The 18,882-nt window shown below is 37.5% G+C and overlaps 2 protein-coding genes across 8 annotated transcripts in view; both read left to right on the top strand.

Moving 5' to 3' along the window:
• LOC122571346 (ETS-like protein pointed) overlaps window positions 1-13,425 on the top strand; it is a 142,172-nt gene extending 128,747 nt beyond the window's left edge. For all 7 annotated transcript variants that reach the window (XM_043734970.1, XM_043734975.1, XM_043734973.1 and 4 more), the window contains 5 exons: window positions 11,569-11,769; window positions 11,866-12,174; window positions 12,518-12,793; window positions 12,884-13,181; window positions 13,300-13,425. In XM_043734970.1, coding sequence (XP_043590905.1) covers window positions 11,569-11,769; window positions 11,866-12,174; window positions 12,518-12,793; window positions 12,884-13,181; window positions 13,300-13,363 — 1,148 coding nt within the window. In that variant the 3' untranslated portion in view covers window positions 13,364-13,425. The remainder of the gene's footprint in view (window positions 1-11,568; window positions 11,770-11,865; window positions 12,175-12,517; window positions 12,794-12,883; window positions 13,182-13,299) is intronic.
• A 2,384-nt stretch (window positions 13,426-15,809) lies between these two features.
• On the top strand, window positions 15,810-18,872 carry LOC122571360 (DNA mismatch repair protein MutL-like). The gene is made up of 7 exons (XM_043735001.1): window positions 15,810-16,615; window positions 16,698-16,967; window positions 17,029-17,190; window positions 17,259-18,048; window positions 18,115-18,218; window positions 18,281-18,404; window positions 18,484-18,872. Exons 1-7 carry the CDS (start codon window positions 16,553-16,555, stop codon window positions 18,864-18,866), a joined length of 1,896 nt encoding a protein of 631 aa, XP_043590936.1. The 5' UTR covers window positions 15,810-16,552; the 3' UTR covers window positions 18,867-18,872.
• Window positions 18,873-18,882: the final 10 nt, after the last annotated feature.

The following is an 18,882-nucleotide window of genomic DNA, read 5'->3' as shown; positions in this document are numbered from 1 at the left end:
TCGATTTCTTTGATACCAGTTCTACGCTTTAGTTATGGATATATTGCGGTAGCGTTAACATTGAACGGACAAGCAAAAAGAGAGAGACTGGAAGCAATGCTCGATAATAATCGTTGTGCCCCGGCCGCATAATGATCCGTAACTATATCGTTATTTTTAACGCGGGGGCTTCTTTTGTTCGCGATGCACGTCGCCATTCGCAGCCTAGGTGTGGCCCGATGCTAAATTGCCAATAAACCTGGTGCCGTGCCATGCAAGGTCGCTATTGCATGGCTCGCCACGGATGGCCGCGATCGGATTTAAAGAAGCGATCCCTCGATCGCGCATGCGATACACCTCGCGCCACCGGAGAGCGCAACATTTCCCTGAACGTTACACCGATACACAATCGCCGTGAATTCGCGCAACCGTGCAATTATTGCGGTATCGCTTCGATGGAAAGGAGCGGACGATCATTTTCGGCGATGAAACTCTGCTGGATCGGAAATCGAACGCGATCGACGATGATTTTAAGGCTCTATCGTACGGATGAAAATTATAGATTCGAATTTTACGTTCTATTGTTGGTAGATTAATTTGATATTATAACGTCACGATGACTGTTTCTCTTCGAGTATTTACGTATATTTATATAAATAGATACCGAAGCAATTAACGCTACTTTATGGATTGTATAATTGCATATCTAAGTAGTATGTTTGTTTATCGTAAGCGTCGTGTAGAAGATCCGCGAGATCGAATATTTCTTGGCGATATTTAAAGCCAACTTTATCAAAAACAAATACGCTTATTTTTTACTCGTTTAACGATTTGTTAACGTACAATGTCGCGTGCACGCGACTACGTAAATACGTAAACATGCAACGTAGGATCTGAGAGAGTTCGGCTTACTCTGCTTCTTTGCAAGCGCGGCTGACTTCGTTGCGAAATCTACTCGGTATCCGTAAGAATATTAAAATCTTTGGCTACCGAGAGAAGCATATTTAAGAAATATAAACGATATACGAAATGGAAATTGCTCGCGGAGACGATTGTTCGTCGAACATGCATGAAATGCGTTCGAGTAATCTCGGCCGGAAGTATGGAAAAATGATAAATATGCATTACGAATGATCGCGCGAGAATGGTCATATTGCCGATAACTATCTTTGTCCACTACAAACGCATCATTCTGGTTTATTAAACAATGACCGCGTATTAAAAAATATTGGTAACATCGGTACTTCACATTTTGCCAAACTTCTATCCTTTTCTGAAATCTTATGGATAAAGGATATTGTCATGTTTTGGCATCGTATCGACAATTATAAGTAGGAAAGAAAGTTGATAGATTAAAGGCAAAATTAAAATTGCAAGTAACTTACTCTTCGGTCATCCCTTAAGCCCTCCAGAGCAAAATATCTTTAGAGCTATGAACAAGATCTTCCTTTTGCTCGTCACTAATGATAGAAATATACATCATCCAAAGTTTTTGTTAAATACACGTGATTCTTTTAGAACCAAGCAAGAGCCAGTTATCCTAAGGACGATATACGCAGGATCAATGATATTGACAATATTTCAAGGTTTTCGATGAAAATATGCTTTGTCAATAAATATTGACAACACTGTGTTGACGATACATATTGATGCTTTTGTTTCAGAATCTGGAAATATTGATAATATATGTCGAACGTTGAGGACCTTCTTAGATCAAACGTACTTATCATTTGTTTAGCCACTAAGTAACTCGTTAAATGTGCAACATCGAGCGAGATCGACGATTCAACGAATTTTGAAATCGAACCCAATGGTCGAAGCTTACAGTCTTCGAAGTCGCAAGACAAGCGATAAGTCCAAGAAGTTGATACACATATAAGAAGTTGTAGTATTTATATGCGACGCATAAAAATTTTCCATGCATTCGCATACGGTGACGCGGTGGCGCGCGAGCGTACATCGTTTTGGTTGAAAAAACACGCGTATACCGGCTCGTCGTCGCGGAGACAGACTGTGTGGAGTGTGGGAGAGTTCGCAGGTCACCGGTCTACCGAACAATGCGCGATTTCGTTGTCGTCGAGGACGACTTTTTTTTTTCTTTTTTACTTTTTTACTTTTTCTCCGAGTCTCGTTCTATCGTACAATTGTCACCGCGTTCTTACGCGCACGCCTCTCGCGTTTTTCATCATCCTCGTTTCATCGCGACATTCGCGCGCGTCAACGTCTTGTTTTTATTCTGTTTTTCTGTCTTGTACGTTAAGATTTGTTTCTCTGTTGCGAGAACAATGCTAATCTGATGGCGCGTTATTAGTTCCTTGAACTTATTATTGTTATTATTATTATTATTATTATCATCATTATTACCATTGTTATCGTAAAATAAATATCAAAATTAGATATTGTTATTGCCAATTCTTATGAATCTGTTGAACATTTATACTGTTTCCGAGATATATAAGTGTACTTGCTTTTTACTTAAATATTTGACTTTTGGATTACTCATCTTCTGTCATGATTTAGATAGACGAAATTATCGTGGATTTTTTTACATTTACTTCGAGGCTTGTCAGGCTGCTATCGTAAACGTCGATAAAATGCCAGACTCAGACAGAGCGATTGATCTCTTATCGTTGCCTGCGCACTAGCAATTTTTAAATAATCCTTTGATCTTCTTATTATCTTGATAAGGGCCTAGTGAATGCGTAAGCACATGATTTCGACGAAGAAGGAAAAGGATGGAAAGGGGGGAAAATAACAGTCCCGATTCATTGAATTCGCAGCGTACCTCGAATGTCGTTTATTCGCATACAAAGCAGCTCAGAGCGTGTCAACTAGCACGAAAGCAAATTCATTATTTCCTCCACTAATACTCTTATTCGATCTTTGGTTTGCCAGTTGGAAAGAGCCCGATATTCATTAGCCATGAGCTATTTAATACCTGTCTCAATCCTCGTCAAAGTATTTCTGCCGTAAGGTAATTTGTTAATTCTTTTAATTCGTTATTTTAGCATAATTCTAGTATGAAACACTTACCGAGCCGGGACATTTCCAATCGATAAATGATTTAGCCATTTGAGGCCCTGCAGCTCATAACGATTTTTGGGCTCCTGAACTAAATGAAATTTAAAACCATTTAGCCTGGCTGAATCGGTGGTTGTTGAATCGATAGGAAATTAGTATTTAATATAATTGATATTTACATTGTTAATGTTTAAAAATCTTTTGGCTAATCTGTCAGAATATGATATTCGCTCATAGTTAGATGGTGAAGAGTGGGCCCATCGAGTGCTCGTCTCGAATAATCGTTATATTAGTTAAACTAAAATTTTACAGTCTTTGCACACTAACAAATGTATTTTACGTAATTATGATAATCATTTATTATTCTTTTGTGGCCGCCGTAACGTTTCGGAGACCCATGACAGTGTCATTAGCGTCAGAGTAAATCTACCCCTGTTTCCAATATCGAGTATTCGCAATGAATTACTATTTGCGCTAACAGCACACATTGTTTCTTAATACAAGATCTAAGAATTACTTAAGAAATCAAAAAATTGGTACTAGAATCACCATGACCGTCAAAATGATTCGTAATTTCTCTCATAGTAATTTTATAGATGCATTTTTGTAAAGTACGAAGGCTCTCTTTCTTCGGTACGAGTTTCATGCTTCGGCCCTATTTCTATCGCATTTGATAAAAAGAAACTAAACGAATGAAACTTCTTCGAAAGGAATCTAGTCCTACACCTGCGTCATCCAGTGCCTGGAGCTTCGGCCAAAGATCAAATCGAATCTTCTGTATCTAAAAAAGATTCCGATACGGGCCGCGAGAAGAAGGAGCAGAAGAGGAGAATCGGCGGGCTCCAGAGAAAGAAAAAGATAATAGGCTTCCGGCGATGAAAGCGTCGCGGGGCAGGTTTTAATTTTCAAGAGGCCGCCGGTCTACTCCTTTTTCTCCTTCTTCCTCGTCGTCGTGTTCTTCTCTTCTTCGGCTTATATACACGCAGCAGCTGTGCAGGCCGACTGGCGTTTCATTCGATTTGGCGCGTGCCTCGTGGCCTGCGTTGCTGACCACGTTTTGCTTGCTGGCTGCCTTGCGTTGCTTCGCCGTTACTCGTTGCTTGCGGACCAGCCCTTGGCACCTGTTCCACAGCTGATACGCGTCTGGCTGGTGGCTACATTTGCTCCCTCGAAACTATCTTCTTCTTTTTTTTCTTCTTCTTCTTCGTCATTCCACTCGTTTATTTCTCTCTTACCAGGCGCTTTCTCTTCTGGATTGAATTCCAGTACAGAGTTCGTATTTCATTCGTAGATCTTATCATTTGTTTATCGACGAAGCAACGAGCTACACGGGTAAAGGGTGTACCGCTATAGAAGGTATGCGATGAAAAATATCGAAGTGGTAAATTATCAGAAAATGTTCGTATGCAGATAGAAACTGAATGACTTTAGATATTTCGTATATTTTTGCATCTTATAATTTCTCATAAACGCATAAACATCCGTGGTCTAATAATAGATTTGTTTAGTTCTCTTCACTCTCTATGACGTCATGTGACTTGAACGTTGCTTACACACTTACATGTCCGTATTTTTTTAAACTTTACTGCAATGCTTAGTTCTTTATGATATTTTAGTTTATTATCGGGTTACTGCATCGATATTCTCTTTGGAAGAATTTCTATGTATAATCCGTGTTTCTCCGATATGAATCAGAAACAATAATCAACCGTAATTTTTCTTTTTCTATCATTTGAGGCTTAAACGCACTGTCGATGGAAGTAATGTCTATACGAAAGAAAAGAAAATTAAAACAGGCAGCACGAATTCCTTCTTGCCTTCTTCGTCTATAGCTCCTCTGGGTCCAGGGGAAATACCATACAAAACGCAGGTCACGATTTGCCAACACTTTCTGTAGGTTACGTTCCAACGCCCTTCCTATTCGTACATTCCTTCGGTATCGTGGAACATACAAATAATTCATCGTTGGTATTTACAATTGGAAGTTAGTTAAACGACTCGAGTGATTTTTAATAGGAAGAGATACGAAAGGAGCAATAGTTCCATGGGAAGCTCAGTTATAATTAGGATTAAAAACATCCAGATCAGGAAGTAGATTACTTATATATATATACATATATATAGAGATAGCGTGTCATAATCCACTCTGGATAACAAAGAACCCGCGAACTTGGAATTAATCATCCAAGGATTACGTTAATGCACCCTGCCAGCGAGAATCATGCAATACCGTGGAGGTAATATCAGAGGTGCAAAATACAAAGAACGTTCGAACGCTCTTGGAAAAGGAAAACTGAAAAGAGGAAGCCCTGGTTTGCAAATTCAACGAGACTCCGAGGCCGAAATTCCAGAACCGCCCAAAAGTATGCCAGCCCGGTTGAACTTTGGAGAAAAAGAAGAACGAGAGCCAATGTGAAAGAAAAGCGATCAAGACAAACGCGAAGGAAGAAAAAAGAATTGCCTGCTCCGGCTTCAATTGTTCATCCGTGTGAACAAACGCGCGGCCTGAATGCTTCAGGAATTTCGGAATAGTTTCGTTGCTCTGCCCCCCTCTTTAGGAGTCGCGGCTCAAGACGGCGACGAAGATGAAAAAGCAGAAGAACAAGAAGAAGAAGAGGTAGAAGAAGAGGTGGAGAGGAAGGATCGTGGAGGAAGGAACGCGAGAAGAGGGTGCATTTAGGTAGCATGAAAACATGTACCTCGTGGAGGAGCACACGAGCAAAGTGTTCATGGTTTTACGTGTGTGTTCGGCGTTTAGGTGTATGCGTGCGCGTGGCACGCCGTGAGGGCCGACTCGAAGCTGCACTCCCACGCTCACCGTCCATGAAATGGGGTGCGAGGTGCAGCTACACGCCAACCCATGCAGGTGTAGGTGGTGTGCGCAAGGGTCCGTCCCTTGGGCCCCCATTAACGTCGACGTTCCTCGAACCGACTTGCCCGCGAACCTATGAGAACCCGCCTGGACTTATATGATAATTCCGCGTGTCGTTACACTCTTTGACCCTTTACGGTGGTGTCTACCGAGCGAGAGGTTTCTTTGCCTTGCGCCTTGCGCTGGACAGAATTTGTTTGACTCGTTGTTACAGGACCATTGTTTTAGTAACAGAGTACATGAGAACTCGGAAATTTGTTCATTAACGTAGAACCAACGTTAATGGGACATACGGGATAATTTGGAAATTAACTTTCACTACGAATTGTAATTGATTGAATCATTTCAAGACTATTAAAATTCTACCTCGGTGATTCTAACGTTAGGGCGAGAGATTTATTTTCTTAGATTTAGATTCGCTGCTTAGGACTCGAATGCTTTGAACGATTTTCGTTTAGTGTGATAATTTTGATATCTAGCAAATCTTCGAAAGCTTCGACTTCTTCCACCTTTCTATTACAAAAAAACATATTAACTAAGAAGATCTATATACTAATCTAGATACCCTGCATCTACTGATCTATATTAAATACATATCATTGCACCCTTATACCGTTTACAAACGATATCGTTCCTCTGTCGTGTGAACAGACAATTGTTCCAACGAACCTACGATTAATTGCGCTTCCACTTAACTGCAAACTAGATGAATCGATTTTACAATCCGCAGTGGCTTTTGCAACCGATCGACACGGCTAGATATCTATCATATCTCCGACGATCGTGGAAGTTCGTTAACGCGAGTGGACCCATTATTCGTGTCGCGAACGATAGCTGTTCGTTACGGGTCGAGTGCCGGGCCACCTGTTTTCCTTGCCGTTAAAAAGGATAAGTGTGGGAACGTCGGCTGGTCACACATATCGTGCACATTGTAATTCCGTGTGTTCACGCAACGCGACGCTTAGCCAGTGGATTATGATAATCCGCCAGAAGCCATTGTCCTGCACGACGTCGGGGGATGCCGTGGAATCGCGAGCCTTGCTACCAAGCTGCTCGGAATAATTAGCGATTTTTTATGGCCGCGAAGCGCGAGCAGAATTCATTGGAAAAGAAAATTGTTTAATTAAAATCCGGTGTTATATAACCAACGGATACGATAAGAAGTCACGCTAACTGCGACATTTAGGAACGGTTCAATGTTTTATTTATCGAGCTTATTTATAGTAGCTTCTTAATGGAACGGAGATCGTTTGCATGTGAAGTGCGATTTTTAGCAATGAAATCTCACACAAGCGTTCAGTATATCGACGAAACGTTATTGAAACGTCAAACGTCCCCCACAAAAGGCATAATCGAAAGCAGATTATGTACGCGTGTACTGTTATCTTCGCGGAGCCGGATTCGCGAAGCCTAACGCTCTTGATCTTATCAGTAACTGGAATGAAACGACAAAAATCCGTTCTTTTCATATCCGATGTAATTAATTTCCCCGATAATGTGTTGCAATTATGTTTTAACATCTAGACGGCGGTATTTATCAACATAAAATTTAAAGAATTTAGTAAAAGATGAATGACAAGTGCTATTTATGCAGACAATAGCAAATAGAAGCATAAGGCTAGATTCCTGATTGATTGATTATCACGTTATGTTATGGATATTAAATAAACACTAATCCGCAGTTGTTCGCTATCGAACTCCATCCTATCGTAACGCTCTGTTGAGTTTCGAATCGTCGGAAAATATCACTTTCCTCAAATCTTGTACTGTCCAGTGCTTTAATGCTTCGGCGATAGCAATTGCCAACTTTCGATTTTTACAACCAACTAAGTACTTGTTTCTTCCGAAACACGCGTCCTTTGAGGCTCGAAATTATTCATGGCGCAAATTTCTTTTTGAATATCAACAGCGTAGCCGTTCGAAAATGATCGTTTTCGGATGTGGTCCAATTTGGCTGTAGCTTTTTGATTCGTCGTAATAGCGTCCAATTTTTCGAAATTTATAGCTACCATGCCTACTTACAAACTGTCTCAAATCTTCCAATAATATGCGTATTTGCTATATTCTTTCTATAGTCTTTTTCTCTTTACGTGATATACCTCCTTAAATGTAACAATTGCTATTATAAGTTTAATACGTCATGTTAAATAGGCTTATTATCGTTCGATTAATTCGAAGCATCACTTTGTTCGAATGTTCGTCTTAAACATTAGTTTAATTTTATGACATTTAATGTTTTAAATGCAACATCGAATCGTCTCATACATTTCGTATTCATCCTAACAAGTATTGTTCGTATCTTAATAATGGTTTCGTGACCATTGGTAGATACATGTGTGTCACTGTAAGGAAAACTTGGAAGTGTTAATTATTTCTTAATAATATGGTGTAGCATTAACTATCGGAAAGGTAGTCGTCTTAAACTTTTGTTTGCTACTGCAAATATCGAGGCAACGAAAGAGTGTAATTATCGTAATTCGGTAGTTGTTTCTGTAACAACGCGAATAAGAGGCGTTTTGATAAAATATTTGCTACGAAGAATCGCGGACAGGATATTTCTTATTTTAATGAATCTTCCACAAGTTTTATAACTTCTACATGTGCGATAATATTTAAGCTCGAATAAAACAATTAAATCTTATAATTTTTGCTTCTCTTATAAAATCAAATTTAAAATAAGCTGCGCAATATAACTTGCGCTTTCTATTATCTCGTATCAAGCATAGAGTAAATTTTAATGTTGCATGACTTTTTTCGAAAATCTGCAATAAGGAAAGGTAACGAATATTTTTCCAAAAGTCCAGAGAATTATTACAAATTGCGGTTTATTGGATGTTCGTCCTTCGCGCGGTATTAAAATTTACGAACTCGAGGGAAAATTCGTTTATCAGATTATGGCTAATCTGTCGTCGATAATTTAACGATAAATATCTTTGTTTTATTGCTAATTTTTAAACAATATCGCGAAAGTTTCAGTCGTTATGTACTCGTATACGTTTATTACTTATATTTTTCCACTTGCGTACGTTTATAATCTACAACATGAAATTATTATTTGCAATGCGTTATTTCACATATCGTAATTACAATTTCAAATATATTTCGCAATTTCGATTTTTCTTCTGTCGCAAACTCGCACCGTGGCAGCATTGTGCGCGAGAAGTGAATTATTTTGATGCAAATCGCAGCATGTTTTATATTAATTAGGGACCTCGTCTGTTGAATATCCTTATCGCAAAGGCGACGAAAGTTATAAAACTTTGTCCAGGATACGCGCCTTCCATCGCACTGTGCGACAGTGAGAACAGAGTATTCCCAGTGTTGTTTCAATCCATCGCTTAATTACATATTTACCATCCGTGACGTGGTAGAAATTACTACGAAACGAGCGCAATATCCAATAAAAGAAGCGTATTACGATAAAACGACTCTTACACGTGCGTGTAAAATGTTAATTTATTGCTAAATAATAACAAAAAAGCTGCAAACTCCAAACCCCAAAAGCGATGAAATATCTTCGTAAAATATTCAAATATCAGCTCTATCCTACAGCTTATTTATCGACGATATACATACTTGTTTCTCCTACTCTCTTTTTTTCCTCTTCTATTTATGGATGATTTGAAATTATATCACGTTATTGATAATCCTGTCAGCTATAAACTTACTCGGAATGACATTCACAAGCTTGCTGCACGTGCAGTCGTCTATTTATACTTAACTTGAAGAAATACCCGGTCATTCGTTTCTCTCGAGCTAGTATCTCAGTTCAATTCAAATAATTACACCGTGCACGGTCCCTTTCTCTCGTCTACAACAACTATTCGGGACCTTGGTGTAATCTTCTCGACTGATCTATCATTCGCTTCTCACATCATCAAGGTTGCCACTGACAGTAGTGCGCTCGAGCTTCTTGGTTACATTACATAGAGCGTGTAAGTTTTTTTTAAGAACGTCAACACCGTTAGATCGTATCGTGTATCGTGCGTTGGTTAAGCCTCACTTAGAACTACTGTTCTACCATCTGGTCATCTTACCATTCTCGTCACATTATCAATTTAGAACGTGTACTGCGTATAGATTTTTATGCCAGGCCACGTGTTTTAAGCTGACACGCGTCTCTAACGTTGATTACGATTACTCTGGCCTTTGTTGAACGTCTGTTGCGTCTGAGTCTCTCGAACGTAGACGGAAGATGCTCGATCTTACATTCCCTCGCAAATCACTAAACGGCATTGTAAATAGCTTTCTTATCTTATCTTAGCTTATGGAATCTTAGCTCGCCTTAAAACTCGCGTGCTACGAGACCCTCGATCAGGCATCGCTTATTCCTCAACGCTTGTTCCTCTTAGCGGCGTCCCATAATGGGTCGCTTTGGGTCCAGTTGGTATACCCCCTCGTTTTCGTAGCACTTTCGTGCGTAGTTTTCTGGTTATATAATCCAATATTTTCAATTCTAATCATTTTTTTTTTTTTTTTCAGAAATAAAGGTATATAGAGACAGACATCGACGCTTGTTTTACTTTATTTCTCAGTAAATCATTTATATATATATGAATGCATACATGAGCGAGTAGATAGCAGGATATAAATAAATCGCATCTGTTCCGTTTACATTAATATAATTATAATATATTATAATGTAATTAGAGAGTAAAAAACAAAACATAAATAACAGTCGGTTGAAGTACAATGATTTTTTTACATATGCGACGTTGGCAAACATTACATCGCGACAAAATAAAAATTGTTACGATCGTTAGACGACAATCTCACAGAATTCTCTGGCATAAGCATAATTGTATTCATAGGATAATCGCTAAAGTTAATGTATAGCGATGATCTTTCTTCAACTTCAGGCGTGATGTAATTTGTTTACATTCGTTTCTTTCCAATTTCTCTATCTCTCTCGATACACATATACCGAAGAACTTATTATCCGTTTAAATAAATGAATAAATCTTTGAACTTGTACGTCAAAGCTATTCGAACCGATCTCCTGAGATTGCCTGATCTTCTCTCGGACCTCGCGAGATCAAACGATCGGACGATGATTTTATAAGCGCTATCGCGTCCGTGGTCGATCGGACGAGGACGAAGCGGGTCGCAGCCTCCGTAATGGACGCGCGACGGGTTTCTCGTGGCCGAGGAAAGGAAGTCGAGGATAGGCGGAGTTGGCTCGGGCCAATCGTCGAGATGCGCGCCGCCCACGTGTCAGCGGTTCCTCCCTGCAGACTCTGTGCCTCTCGTGACACCGTGCACTCCGCAGGTTCCAACGATTTCCCATCGCGACACTTGGCTGCGAATCCTCCCGGCCCGAGCGAAAAGTCGAAACGATCGAAATCGCACGCCGGTCGGCGAAAATCCGCGATCCTTCGAGCGGAAGCAGAGTTCGGAGACACGACGACGATGGGAATTAGCAACGTACAGAAACCACGGAATTAGAATTTCCATTAACCCTCGTCATATGACACTTAAGAATCTCCACCGCTCCCATCGAAATCGTTCTATCTCGACACCTTGTGTCGTTGGGAAAAAGAGAATAAAAAATAAAAAGCCAGGCAAATTCGCTTGAACGAAATCATCGTCCCCGTTTCGATCGATCGATTTCGAGTAATTCGCAAAGTATTTCGCAAAGCACAGAGATCTTTAGAAACATACGTAACGCGTTTTGCTTTTGTGGTGATATTCTTCAGGAGGTTACAATCATCTACGCAGTCCCGTGTGCCAAGACGAGAATCAGAGGGATGAAACCTCGCCGCCACCTCACAGCCATAACGCTCAAGCGCCCAACTCCCATTCCAGTACTCCGAACAGCAACAACAACAATAATAATAACAATAACGCGAACAACGCGTACATACATCTACGGAACTTGAACCAGCTGAAGACGGAGTGTAAGTAGCGGAAAATGGAACGAATATTTCGTGGACTTATCGATATTTCAAAAGGAGGATGGTAGATTTTGAATGTGGTTTGTGATTGTCGATCAGCGAATTACGGCAACCACCATATAACGGAGCACCTACAAGGGGGTGGAGCAGGGTTAACGAGTGGCAACGATCTCACGGGTACAGGGACTAACGAGAGTGACTTAAGGGTTAGTCAAACGGCGACGGAGAGCTACATGACTCCGGCACATTATTCCGGGTACGATGAGGCGTCCGAGTATCACAGTCTGCCGCAGGATCACCAACCGCCGCATCCTTTCAACCTGGATGGCTCGCCGGAATTTTACAGCGCCAGTGGAATTCAAATCGAGCCGAAGTATCAGCCATCGCCGTTTAAAAATTATCCTCGAGGTAATCTCAGTCGTTTAAGAAACTTCAAGCTGCTGTTCTCCAATCTATATTATCTGCAATTTAATGCAGTTCAGTATAAATGTTATCGAATCGATCAGTATCCTTAGACCTCGTTGAAATGTTTTTGCTTTCGGTCATTAAAATATTTGGATATATTTGCTTCTTGTTTTTTTCATATTCTTTTTCCTGAACAAGGTGTTCAAAGGAAGAATATCTAAAGAAATATATAGAGATAGAAGATAGGAACGAAAAGAAGAAGAAGCAGAAATAACAAGGAGAACAGTAGAGTTTAATGATATTTGAGCGATCGTTCAACGATTATAATCGGTGATTTGCAACCTAGGTCGCTACCACGAAGGATACAGCGAGAGCGGTGGTTACGGACAATACGACGCTACGCCATTCCAAACGGTTCCAGGAAGCGGAAGCGGAGGAGGAGGTGGCGGCGTTGGCGGTGATCAATGGGGAGTCGGCCCTCTCGAACATCTATCTCATCATCCGGCATTCTTAGCTGGTCTTGGTCCAAGAGACTCTTCCAACTCTCATCATCCCTCGTCTATCGGAAATAATGCTGATCAGAAACCTCTGTTGCAGAGCGCGATGATCCCCGGTTATACAAGTAATTAATCGCTCGCGAGTTAGAATACGATTCGTTCGAATTTTTAGAAAAGGTTTGTTCTAAGGAAGGGCTACTTTCTAATGTTAACAGGCACTGGACCCTGTTTTACCGGTTCCGGTCCCATTCAACTCTGGCAATTTCTGTTAGAGCTGTTAACAGACAAATCGTGTCAGGGCTTTATCTCGTGGACTGGCGATGGCTGGGAGTTCAAGCTGACGGATCCGGACGAAGTAGCACGTCGTTGGGGCATCCGTAAAAACAAGCCTAAAATGAACTACGAGAAGCTGAGCCGTGGTCTCCGTTATTATTACGACAAGAATATTATACATAAAACAGCCGGCAAACGATACGTTTACCGCTTTGTCTGTGACTTACAGAGTCTCTTAGGGTAAGTGTACGATACATACGATGCTCTCTGATCTTTCGTTTCTGTTGAGAGTAGTCGACGATAATCGGTTAAGATGATAACGATGTTCATGTTCTATAGTATGATCGGTCGTTTGTAGGTACAGTCCGGAAGAACTGCACGCAATGGTCGAGTTGAAGCCAGAAAAGAAGGAAGAAGACTGAGTTTCTGTTATCGGACGTGTTTAAGGACTGTGTCGTTTTACTAATTGAAAAGAAAGAAAGAAGAAAAAAAAAAAAAAGAAAGAGAGGGAAGAAAGAGGAATCCGAGTGATTCCTTGGTACCGCGATGGAACAAAGTTCAAACTGACGATGTAACGAACAATGTGAAACGAACAAACGAAACGAAGGAACGAGTAACTGGTGTTTTGATAAACGAAAGAAATCTTCTAATGAATGGAAGACAAAACCAATTGATGTCTTCTAACGTTCAGATATATGATAAAATCGAATCGGTCGTATGTACCAAAGACAGGGTCTGCATACCATTGGTGCCTAAAGTTAATGAAAATTGTGAATTTGTTTCTAAGTGATTAATTTGCCAAGCCAGATTTTAGAAAATATTTATAGGAAATAACTCAACAATTTATACATATTATATATATATTATACATATAAATATATATATATAAATATATATAAATATATATATATATATTTTTAATGTTACATGATTTCTAAGCACTACGACGTCGAGCACACGATGCGTCTAAATTATTTATGCCTCATCATTTTAAACATGCGTGTAACATCTCGTTGATAGATAACACCATATGTGATTGTTATTATTATAATTTTACTACAATAAAGCCATTATACTATTATTATAGACGGCGAGCTTGAATTCGACGTTTAAATGCTTTTCTACGTGTAGATTATTACTAAGTTGTAGCATTAAAAATACTGTGTTTCCGAGCTCGCTTGGCTCCGACAAATGCAAAACAAACTTCCTTTTATACTATTACCGATTTTTCTTTTTTCCTATTCACTTCCTCGATGTTTAACGTGCGACCAGTCCCAGGTGAATAATATTGGAGGACTATAATTAATAGCGTTCTAGGTGCGAAGAAAGTATGCTGTTAATTTCGCTACAAGTTGTATGTTTGAACGCGTTTCTTTTTCTAACGAAATCATTTCGTTTCGTTGATCTCCATATTTTTCTAACGATTAAAAAAAGTGATCATTTTTGCGAAGGAAGGGGCGACGTGCAACCAGTATTGAACATCATAGGCCCGTAAAATAGTATTTGCAATAGAAGATGATAATGTTTCTTGGCGCTTAATTTTAAAGATTATCGACTATTAAAATGTTACATATCTTTTTTCGTTTAACAGCTCGAATATCTTCGAATGTCGAATAACTGTTAGAATTAAGATGAGCATACATCACTTTTCTATTTCAAATGCCATTTTATTTGTAATATGTTGTACGCGTAAAGAAAATTACGTCTGCTATCCGAAGAGAGTTTTTCGTGAAATCTTCCAAATTCATCAGAAACCCGTAACACTATCGTTTTGCGGATCATAGCAATAATTAAAATGTCGACGTTCTTAAGTGATACCTTGTCATTTGCATTGTATATAATATGTACACGTGTGTAACACTCGATAACGCGTGTATAAACGAAATTCGACGGTTATGTTGCGACTAGTTTGCGTGATTCTCACCGTATTTCGATGAGCGTTTTCTACGTTGTAAAAATGTTGTTCTGTTGGACGTAATAATTATTGTAACAATATCGATTGTATTGATATGTATGACAACGGGTAAAAAAAAACGAAGAAGCTTCTTAAACGCGTTACATATCCATAAGCGTATGTAACATTACGTATTTTATATAAATTAAGTTTCTTTGTGTTTGTTAAATGTTCGGATCAAGAGAGAAAGGGTGAGCGAGAGGGAGAGAGAGAAAGAGACGAAGATGAAACGAAAACTATAGTTGAAAGATATTTCATAATGAAGATTATAAAAGAAAAACTCGTAGATCGACGACGATTAATGGCGATTCAAAAAGAAATTAAGTTAATCGTGAGATAAAAGATCTTGACATATCCGTCACGATTGTTAAGTTTTCTATATGTAACGGAATAATTTAGACACCTTTATAGATTATCAACATATGTGATTAACAGTATACCGATTTTGGAAAGTAACTCACGGACAGGTATCGAATAAAATTAACAGAATCGTTATAATTGTGTAATTTTGAATACACTGTAAAAATTTAATGAAGAAACACGTATGAAATAATTTATAAATCCCTCCTTCTCTGCACAGGACTAGACATTCGTAAATTAAGTTTGAATATTTTTAGTCGAATAAAGGAAAAAACGAAAATTATGTAAAGCTCTACTGCATATATGTGTGTAAAGCATTCAATCATCGTTTCCGACAACTATGTGAAGTTCGACAGCGACATGTGAAAATTTTTCAGTAGTTGCAATAAAATAAAGAAATTTTTATAAATATACTGAACAAAGGAACAATTTCATTCAACGTCATATTCAATAATTATAACTACAGAATATAAGTATAATGATATCGACATCAGTAGACTTACAAAATTTCGAGTAGATTTTCAATAAATCGTCCAAGAATCTAGAATAATAATAAATCTATGGTATTTATCAAAAGCTGTGACCAGAAATTATAGTCATTTCTAAAATTTGTATAAACGTGTCATCGACAAGAAAGTAATTTTTGTTTAAATGGAAGGCAATCTACTCACATTAAAGGAATTTTTCAGAAAATTCAAAGATCAAAATTTCGTTGGTTACCGGTTACCGATAAACATTTATAATGGAATTCTGTCGGCAACTATTCCTTTCTTATCGACTACAACACCCTTCCTTATCGGTCACTGCACGCATGCGTAGATGTTATTCGAATGCTGAAATTGGGCGCATTTCAAAATTTCTAAACACGTTACGAACATCTTCTTTAATTCGCATATAGTAAAGGTAATAATAGCATTTAGTATTATCATATGATATTATCTAATAATACTCATAATTTGCAACTCAATGGAAGAAAAGAAGATTAGAATTGTCGAGTGGTCTAATGCGTAGAAATCTATGAATAATAGAAGTTTTTTTAAAAACGAAAGTTTTTTAAAGAACGATGTCGAACTAAGTAAATAGAAGCTAATCTTCATTTCCTTTCAAAATATTCTATTCTCAGAGATGTTATTCTGAAACATCTTTAAATCCGATAATAAGTTGTGGGATATTAAGTAACAGATCGTAAGATCGGGAGATTGTTATTGATGCTTTTCTTTTGTTGATTGCTAGTAGAGGGAGACAAAGGCGTGCAAAAAGCTTCATTGTTATAGCGCGAACGTGGTTCAGTATTAAAATGGAATCGTCAATTGTTGCTGCTACTAATGTGACGAATATTGCAGATTGTGTGTTAGAATTGGTATATTACTATTTAAACAAATATAAAGTATCACTTATCTTTTGTCTTTTGTTTCTGGCATTTTTATAAATCTCCTCAACAGGTGTCAAATTCTTTATCCGCCAACGCTACAGCAATTGCAATACGATTTCACATTGAACAACGTAAAATTCAAGTAATAGACAATGGTATAGGAATACCGAAAATACGATTAAACGTGATGGCAGAATACAATAATGAAAATTCTTTGAATTATTCAAATATATACGATTTATGCAGCTGGAGAAAGCATACGATTATTAACATTCGTAGATTGTCTAATGCTATGATAATAACATCTAGATATTATTTGTCACGTAAAACATATATGAAGGTAATCTTCATAATTAAAAATTCATTTGAAGTGGAAACTAACAAGTTGTTAATGCTCACAGATTTTCAAAGTAAACCATGAACCAAGAATTATTAAAATTGAAAGAAGACCTTCTCAAGGTACTACAGTAAGCATTCATGGATTCCATGAGTTATCCTTAAGTAAGTGGAACATAACTTTCATGTATCATTTGATTGGAAACATTGCCATAGCCAATCCTCAGGTAAATGAATGCTTGGTATTTATAGGTATTCCTTGTATTTCAAATTAAGATATATTTTATATTTCCAGACTTCATTCACCATAAGAGATGATCATCAAAAGAAAATTAACATGATAATCACTAAGCCACACAATCCAATATATATTTTTAAGTCATTATATAGTCTAGAAGTATTACTTCATAAAATATGGTATATAAGATGTATGAAGAAGCCTAATATCAAATACTGTGCATACATTGGATTAGCTGATTCTAAAGATACAGCTTCTCAATATATTTTTCTAAATAATAAACTTGTTCATTGTCCCTTAATCTTAAAAATAATTTCAACTACTTTCATTAATACATTAAAGTTCTTCGAAAGACAACATTATGAACATATACCAAAGAAAGAGGCAGTTTTCATTTTATTATTTCTTGTGTGTAATAATTATACTTTTACTATTGAGAATAAGAAGCGAACTTTAATATTTTCTAATATACAAGATTTAATGGAATGTATCAGGAGCAAAATATTACATATTTTTACAAGAGGTATTAAACCTTTATGTGAAGAAGAATTTAGAAAAGGTAATGAAACACAGTTGACTGCAGAAGATTTAGTTACACCTGTTTCACAAACTGATAATCTTAACAAAAACAGTATGCAGTTAACTCTTTCTGAATGGTCTAATTGGTCTTATCCTAAGGATTGGAAACAAGTAGAAAATGATTCGCTAAAATTCTATAAGCATTTTGATTTCCTACCAGAAAAATTGCATAAATTACTACGTGGAAACACAAAATTGATAAGAACAGACATTTTAAATGAATATAATGGAAGTGTATGTTCAATCAAATTGAAATCTGGATTGCAGAGTAAACATCTTTAATATAATCAAAGAATTATAGTATGAAATTATTTATGATACATTTCCCTATAAGTTCCAGATATATTGCCTCATCAAGAACTTGACATACGTCCATGTAAAACTGTCCAGCAATTTCGTGAATTCACGTTAAATAAGAAAGTTTTAAAACTTATTAAAGTAAGTATATAGTTGGAATTACAGTGAGAAAAGTTGAACTACAACTGTTCGTGTAATTTCAGGTATTAGGCCAAATAAACAATGAACTGATAGTAGGTTTAATAACCCAAAATAATATGAAGATGCTTTTATTAATGGATCAACATGCAATTCATGAAAGAATTAGATATGAGCATTTGCTTTATGGTAAAGCTTTACAAAAATTTTGTATATAAAAATAAAGTAAAAAAGCTATACTGACACTGATTATGCAATTGATTTTTAGGATATGAATCACAGATAAGAACGCAATTGTTTTCCATCAAATTAAAAGATCCTATAATCATACAACTTCCTGCGAGTAGCTGCAATTTACTGTTATCTAATAATATGATATTAAAAAAGTTTGGAGTAACTTTTAGTGTGATAGATAATAACACAGTAATGATACGTGCAGTGCCAGAATGTTTAAGGAAGAACAAATACTATCATGATCAATTAAAACTAAAGTTAAAAGTACAGAATCTTTTAAATGAATTAGTACAAAACTTCTCAAGTTATGATGGCAATTATGCAACCAACATTTTACCATTTACCATTCACAATGCAATTGCAATGGAAGCATGCCATGGTATGTTCTTTCTTTCTTTTTCATTTATAATTTTGTAAATAATTTAATAAACAA

The sequence above is a fragment of the Bombus pyrosoma genome, linkage group LG10, assembly GCF_014825855.1.
Source record: "Bombus pyrosoma isolate SC7728 linkage group LG10, ASM1482585v1, whole genome shotgun sequence".
In the NCBI taxonomy this organism is placed as follows: domain Eukaryota; kingdom Metazoa; phylum Arthropoda; class Insecta; order Hymenoptera; family Apidae; genus Bombus; species Bombus pyrosoma.
The sequence above is the reverse complement of the archived record's forward strand: the minus strand, read 5'-3'. Positions and strand labels throughout refer to the sequence as shown.